Source organism: Corvus brachyrhynchos, unplaced genomic scaffold (assembly GCF_000691975.1).
Source record: "Corvus brachyrhynchos isolate BGI_N302 unplaced genomic scaffold, ASM69197v1 scaffold5, whole genome shotgun sequence".
Classification (NCBI taxonomy): Eukaryota; Metazoa; Chordata; class Aves; order Passeriformes; family Corvidae; genus Corvus; species Corvus brachyrhynchos.
This window is the reverse complement of record NW_008238321.1, coordinates 4855632-4863190: the sequence shown is the minus strand read 5'-3', so window position 1 is coordinate 4863190 and position 7559 is coordinate 4855632. Positions and strand designations below refer to the sequence as shown.

Genomic DNA, 7559 nt, shown 5'->3' with positions numbered 1-7559 from the left:
CGGGCGGTGCCCGCGCCCCGCCATGTCGTGCGTGCATTACAAGTTCTCCTCCAAGCTCAACTATGACACGGTCACCTTCGACGGGCTCCACATCTCCCTGAGCGACCTCAAGCGCCAGATCATGGGCCGGGAGAAGCTGAAGGCGGCCGACTGCGACCTGCAGATCACCAACGCGCAGACCAAAGAAGGTGCGTGGGGTTCGGGGGCAGTGGTGCTGCGGTGATGGAGCTGAGGCTGCTGTGGGCTCAGAGCTGTTTCTTTGTAGCTGTTGCTCTCACAACACCGTCCGAGCAGTTCTACGTGCGGAGCACGGGTTCGTGTGCGACGGTGCTACGAAAGTTTTGGTTTCCTGGAGTTGTAGGTGAAATGGGGGGGGAGGGGGAGGATGTCTCACCATAAAAAACCTGCCAGCTTTCTTTGAAATCTGGCAGAAATGTGAAGGTGATAGGAATATAGCACATAGCTAATTTGAATGGGGGGAAAAAAAAGTGTGTTTGATGACTGAACTTTGTCTTCAACTTCTTTTTGTCCCGCTTCATTGGAAGGTACTTTGCAGCTTTTGTTACTCGCCTTTCATTGAAAGCAAGTGCCCATTGCAGTAATTACTTAGAAGCAACAATTTGTGTTAGTGTATCAGGGAGTTACAATTTCTGCAGACCTTTAAAGCCTTTTACACAATCAGCGTTCAGTCATCAAAATTACTCTTCGGAATTCCTGGTTAATATAAGTTTTCCAAACAAAAGACACGGTAATTTGGATACTGCTGAGCATCATCTCATCATTCTTGTCTAATTTTTTTTTTCTTTTTGGCACTTAGTGTTTGCTGTATCAGGGCAGTCCTGAAGTTTTATGGCAGAACATTTACAGTGAATATATGTAAGAAATGTTCTTTGGGAAGTCATAAATTCTCTTAAATCTAATAAATAATGCTTGATTCTGAGGTGTGAGTATGGGCTTGTGTTACAATGATGCTTCAGTTTGGTAATCTGCCATCCTAATAAGTTTGAATGTGATTAAAGACTTCGGAGTGTGACTTTTCAGAAATAAAAGGAATTGTGTTTTCATTCTTTCAACGTTAAAACTTTTTTTTTTGCTCCCTCTGGTTCTGTGTCTCAGTAGTTCTTTTCTTTAAAATGTGCACTGGTGGGGTTATTTTCTCTTTCAGTGTTAAGTCTTGAAGTTTAAAGAGAATGCTCTGTAACTTCAGCCCTGACCTTCAAAGGGGCTGGAGTTAAAGCATCTGTTTATCTACAGATATTTAAATTATTTCCAGGAGAGTGTGAAGAGACTTCACAGCACAGCATTAGGGGTCCTGGGGCTGCTGTTGTGTTGCGTGATAAACGTAGGTAGAGACACAGTTGAGAAGCCTTGGATTTTTCTAACAGCATTGAATAAAATTGTGGAAAGCTTTTGAACACTGAGTTTGATTCGCTTTGAGCGCTGTGCTGAGGAGGGTCCCTGCGCTGTGTCCGGAGTTGCTGGGGCATTTTGGGCTCCCTGAAGGAGCGGCTGACGTCACCCGGGCTGGTCGGGGCTGTGGGAAACAGAGCCTTGGCTGGGAAGGACCTGTGCTGGAGCCCCGCTGTGGGCACCAGAACAACAACTGCTTTGAAATAGACCAAACACGTGTAGTTTGTTGTAGCAGGTGAACAGAAAGCAAAGTTGTTAGGAGAAAAAGATGCTCGTAAATGTCACCTCATAAAGCATCACTGCAGCATCCATCATACCAGATTTGCCGGGGTGTTACTTTGTTTTCATGTGTAACCAGAGCCCAGGGAAGGAAAAGTGTTTGCCTCGCTAGAAGCTGTTCAAAGTGGTGTTGCCTCAAGGTGAAGTTAGAAAAGGATTTTCCTGGGTCCTATGGGCAGGTTTTGTTGCACTTTAACCTCTGCAAAATGAGTATAAAATTATAAATATATAACTATGTAAAATACATAATTAAAAATTCTATATTAGTGACACAGATGGTTATTGAAGCTTTCCTAAGGGCAAAAATCCCCCTGCAATTTGCAGAGCATAGCTAGAGAATGCGTTTCCAAAATTTATGTCTGTCAAATCTTTGGTTTATATGCACAAATGTGCATCTCAGTTTTTATTAATGAGATGTAGATACTTAAATTAACCTGCAGAAATTAAAAACTAGACTGGGATATTCTGCTGAAGTGGGATGCTAGGAATTCTTACATGTGGACATAAGTATTGGGTTTTTATAATTTTGTCTGTTCAGGAGTCCTGAGTAAATGTTAAAATGTTCTTGCGAAGAACAAAGTGAGGCATGAGTGGAGATGTGCTGTGTGTTCAGATCGTCCAAGATCATGGAAGCTTTTACAGTTCAGGAGCTGTTACTTTTCCTAATGGAAAGCTAGTAATAGGAAAACTGCTAGTATAAGCTAGAAGTACACAGGATTTTAAATATTGGTGGGAAAAAGGATATGGTGGACTGTGTAAGATTCTGGGAATGCAAAGTGATTGGGTGGGACCTGTTTTATATAGGGAGTCCCTCTTCCATGCCTGCTATCAAAGCATGTTCTCTAAAGCCTGTGCTTGAGAATGGTGCTTTTAAACTTGCCTCCATTCCATTGGAGCTGGAATTTTTTACCTTTCTTCTGTAATAGGTGTTCCCAGAATATTGTGGAAGAGCTGCAAGCTCCAGAACTGAGGTTTCTTGAGCGTTCTTTCCTGCGCTGTGACATTCTGAAACAGAACACTTGAAAAATGTGCCATACTTACAGGGTAAAATACAAAGAAAATAAACCCCAAACCGTGCCTCTGAACTGGTGTGGGATGGATGAGTGGTTTCAAGGCAGAATAGTGCTCGGGCACTTCAGCCCCACGCTGACACCACACCAGAGCCAAGAGGACCTTAACACATGGGGCGGGTAGTGTAATCCGATTAATGATTGGAAGTAGGGTGGATTTTATTGACTCATCCCTTCAGAGCAGTGCAGGGGCTCTTGTGAGGCACAGTGCTGTGTGGTGAGAGTGCAAATGGGGATTCCCTGGGCTGTTTAGCCTCCTGAGCCAGCTTGTTCCCGAAGTGGTGATCTGCCTGTTGTAGATGAGATCAGGGATGCTTGTTCTGGGGGAGGCAGAAAATCCAACAGGAGTGGCCCGGTCTGTTACTCGGGAAGTTTCAAGGCTGCTTTCGTAGCCAGCTACAGCAATGGCTTGTCACAAAGTGAGCAAGTGCTGGTGATGAGAACAGAGTTAACAAATCCTGTCTAGGGAGAAAATGTGTTCTAGGGAATTCCCTGTGTTCTGGTGGGGACAGCCTGGCATGTTGGCTGGTATTCCAGCTCTTACCTGCACATCCTTCCCCAGCAGCCTAACAGCTGCTTAGCAAGACTTTTCCCTGCTCTGGCACACCTACACCTAGACTTGCCTTCCAAGGACTCCTGGTGAGTTCTGTACTTCACCTGGGTGAAGAACCTCTCAGAGTGCTCAGAGCTGCTTGGGCAGTGCTGTCAGATGCATGAAAGCAGGCCAGAAAATAATGTGGGAGCTTTTGTCAGTAACTTGATACATAAGCACAAGTTATTAAAACTAGCAGAAATTCTTATAATAGATGAATTTAAAACTGAGATTTTTAACTTGCTCATTCGATGTGAAGCAGCATAAAGTTGCCAGCAAATCTGAGCTCTTTGCACTTAGCTGTAAGAAGGTTGTGGACATTAATGCAGTCGTTGATGTCAGATTTCTAAGTCTGTGTGAGGCAGCAGTCAGGGTAGCTGATGTTAACTAGTTTGCCTCCATTCATGCCTTGAAATACTTCTTTCTCTGGACTCTTTCAAGCTACTATTTTCTTGTAGGATAAATAGCAGGTTTTAGACTGCTGTGTCTCTTCTGCTCTTGCCTTTAATCCAGATCTTTCTTTGGTTTTGCAGGTATTTTGGGTTAGTTGTGTAGTTTTAATCACAGCTCAGATTGACAAAATCCAGTAGCCACTTCCCGGCCGTGACTGGTGGTAAAACAAGTTTGTGCTATATGGGAGTGGGAATGAACAGTGTTGCTGCCTCCAGCTTTGAGCGTTTCTGTTGGAGCTCTGCTTGGATGAGCGTGAGCAATAGCTGTGTTGAGTTGGCCTCACTGCTCACCTTGAGGTGTGGAGTCATGGCAAGACAGTGACAGGGCTGTGCAGGTCCTGGGAGTTGTGAATCTCTGCCAGGGGATGTTGCTGCCCATGAGGAGCAGGTTCCTATCGGGAGACACCAGTTTAATCTGAAAGCCTTTTTGTGAAGCTACTGTTGCTTATCCTGTATCTCTGAAATCACAGTCCAGTGATTTGTGATCCAGACCAGAAAGAAAGAACATTTTTGTTTGACTCTGTTCCACAAGTAGAAACAGCTGCTTTGGGCTTCTGGAACTGCAGCTGGCACCATCTTCCAGGTGTTTGTCTCAGCCTCAGCACTGCTTGAACTCCTCCTCCATCAGAAAGTCCCAGAGCAGCCTCTCTTGACAGGTGGCTGTGTGAGGAGCAGAGCTCTAAGGCTTGTGTCAGGATGTGACTTCCGTAAGAGCTGCTGTTTCCATCATTGCTAGTCCTTTCACCCACAGTTTTCAACTACTCTGCAGTCCAGCAGAATCTCACTGTTTGGTTCCCTGGGGGGAACATAAGGAATTAGTTTCAGCTAAATGATTTCTCAGTTTTCTGAAGAAATGTTCTGTTAGTTTGAAATAGAAGTAAAATTTTAATTTCATGGTTGAAGTGATGTCTTCTGCTAGGTATGTTTTGGTCTAAGGGAGGTTCTTGCCTGTGGGAATAATATACTGAAAAATGGGGCATAAATTGTGAGATGCTCCTATTTTGTGCGTGATCACTGTGCAAACTCATCCTGACAGAGCTTGACTAGATACACAACAACTCTGGGTTTCAGACCAGGTTCTGATTCAGTCTGCAAAGGTAAGGGATTGGAATAACTAGCATTGCAGGCACATCACAGGGAAGGACTGCTCATGGTGCTTTACAATATTTAGTCCTATCCAGCCTGTGTAAGTTCCATATAAAAACCATTCTTATGGAGAGATCTTTGCATTTTAAGCCTACTCAAAGTGTGTCTGAGAGTTGGATTTTTGTTTAGGCCTTATGTAAAAGGTCAGGAGGCTTTTCTTCTCTTTAGACAACCAGCACAGTACAGGCCAAGGCAGAGCAGGTATAGCTCCAGGCACATGCTTGTTTTCCAAAGTCTTTTCAAGGCTGCCTTCAGAAGTCATTTTGTGTGAGTCTCTCTTCTCTACAGAAAGTGAATGGAAAGAACTTGTATCCCTTTGGTTAATTCAGACTGGATGGTGAGCTTAAGGGGGGAGGCACCACTTTAGTTTGAGCCACTTCTGTCCTACTTGTGAAAGCAAGCTCAGACCCTCCCCAAGTTTCTGTGCTCCAAATTCCAGTGCTGCCAGTTTCAGTTGCATTTCTCTGTCAGGCCCTGAGCAGCTGCCCAGTGTGGCTGGGGATGGTGCAGCTCCAAGCACAGAGCTGGTGCCTCTGCTGTTCTGCCAGGCCTGAGCAGGGCAGCAGAGGGGAGTCAGGTGTACTTAACACACTGAAAACACTGGTGTAGAGTTTTCCTGCTTTAACTGGTGCTTGGTTTGTTCAGGACAAGCAGTCACAGACTTTAGAATCTGTTTTATGCAGGTGAGGCTTGGCTGTCATTTGTTTTTGTCCAGAGATCTCTTGGTTTCGAAGCCAGACAGAAGCAAAACCAGCTTAAAACAGATCAGGGAAGAACCTGATGCTTTATCAGACTCTGCTTTAGTGTCACTTGAAACCATTTTGCTCTTGACATTCAAACTAACTTTAAAAACTGGAAACGATTTTGCTGCTTGTGTTTGATTATCAGACCTGAAGATTTCTTGACAGGTGCTGTTGGTGTGTCGAGAGTGTGAAAGCCTGATGTTACATATAAAATTTTGCTTTTAGATCTCCAGAGGGATTCTCAAAAGTGCTTTGTAATTGCATATTAAATACATTCTTACAAATTGACTAACACTTTTTCTGTATTGATGTTGTTTCCAGAATACACTGATGATAGTGCCCTGATTCCCAAGAACTCATCGGTGATTGTGAGGAGAATCCCTATTGGAGGAGTTAAAGCTACCAGCAAAACATACGTTATGTAAGTACTCCAAACATTCTCTTCTTTGGGAGGGGGTCAGTGTGCCCACCTGGTTACTGACAGCGTTGCAGAGGCACTCGGGTTGTAGCTTGCTTGTTAAAGCTGCTGCTGGTGTTTGTTGTCATGGGGTAGATTTCAATGTGTCTGTCCTAAAGGAGACTTAAGATTTTGGTGTTCAGACACCAGCAATGGTAACTTCTGAGATGATTCTATTGAGTTTGTTTTGGGGTTTATTTTTCTGAGATTCAAGTGCAGATCCTGTTTCCTCTACATGGGGAGATTCCTTATTGTATGTGCCTGCCTTTTTAACAAAGACAGGTACGCATTGTAGTGTAAGCTTAGCATTTGTTCCCATCTCAGAAGAGTTTGATTCTGGGAGTATTGCCTGCATTTGGGGGAGGTGGGGCAGGATATGACAGGTATTTTTCTGCCTCAGATCCTGGGGAGTTGTATAGCAGTTCTAGAGGAAAGACCAGGGGTTGGTTGCCAGCTGGTGAACCATGCAGACAAGAAGTTTCATTCCTAAGTGATTCCTGTGCATTTTCTAAAGACGGTATCTATTTGAGGCAAAAGAACCATACCCTAAAGGGTACTGGCTTTTGTGCTAGTACCATGAAGGAATAGTTAATCCTGCCCAAACTCAAATCTCAGAAGCAGTGTAGCACATTGCCAAAGGTACTGGTTACCTTTCTGAGTGTGTCTGTACCCAAGATGGGATCTGTGCTCCAAGTTTTAATTCTGTATTTCTAAAGTTTACACCTGATTCTCTGTATTCAATATTGATTTAAATCACAGACACTCAAATGCAATCCTGACTACAGGATTTTGCTGCATTGATGTTTTCATACAGTCCAGATTGATAACAGCTACATCAGCTCTGTTGGAATGGGCATGTTTTTTATCGTCCTTAAAGCCATGCCTCTTCACAACCAGCAGGAGATACTATTAGCTTGTGGTTTTGCCATGTCTTTCTAATGTTGGTTCTCAATAAAGTACCCTGAGGAGTTACAGTGTGTCTTGAACAAACAATACGGCAGTGTCCTGGTACCCATGAACCATTTGCAAGCAAAAGACCTCGAATGGATGTGGCTCTGCATGTATCCTTGGGATATGTTACTGCAGGAGTTGGTGCAGTGCTTCCAGGCTCTCCTTTGGGATTCTGCACCCACAGCATTGTGCCTGTAAACACAGCCTTGCTTTGAGGGTTCATTTCAGTGTGTGCTGACTGCTGTCCTGTCAGTGCACCTCTCCTGGTGTTGTAAAGCCCTCCAAAGAATCAAAGCTGGCATCAAAGATTCCATCAGTGGTGTGGGTGGATCAGGAAAGAACAGCACTGCTGTGGTAGACTTGAAAATTAACCAGGCAGATGAGCTTTCTGTTCCTCACCTGGAAACACCACAGAAACCACTGATAGGCTGGTTAATGTTTGGGGATGGGGAATGTCTG

At 44.2% G+C, this 7559-nt stretch overlaps 1 protein-coding gene across 4 annotated transcripts in view; it reads left to right on the top strand.

The window, feature by feature from the left end:
* Positions 1 to 6: 6 nt before the first annotated feature.
* Positions 7 to 7559, top strand: part of RBBP6 (RB binding protein 6, ubiquitin ligase) — a 28892-nt gene continuing 21339 nt past the window's right edge. For 3 of the 4 annotated variants that reach the window (XM_017733989.1, XM_008633403.1, XM_017733988.1), the window contains exons 1-2: positions 7 to 188; positions 6014 to 6113. In XM_017733989.1, the coding sequence (XP_017589478.1) occupies positions 23 to 188; positions 6014 to 6113 (266 nt within the window). In that variant the 5' untranslated portion in view covers positions 7 to 22. The remainder of the gene's footprint in view (positions 189 to 6013; positions 6114 to 7559) is intronic. The other variant, XM_017733987.1, reaches the window with a different exon arrangement.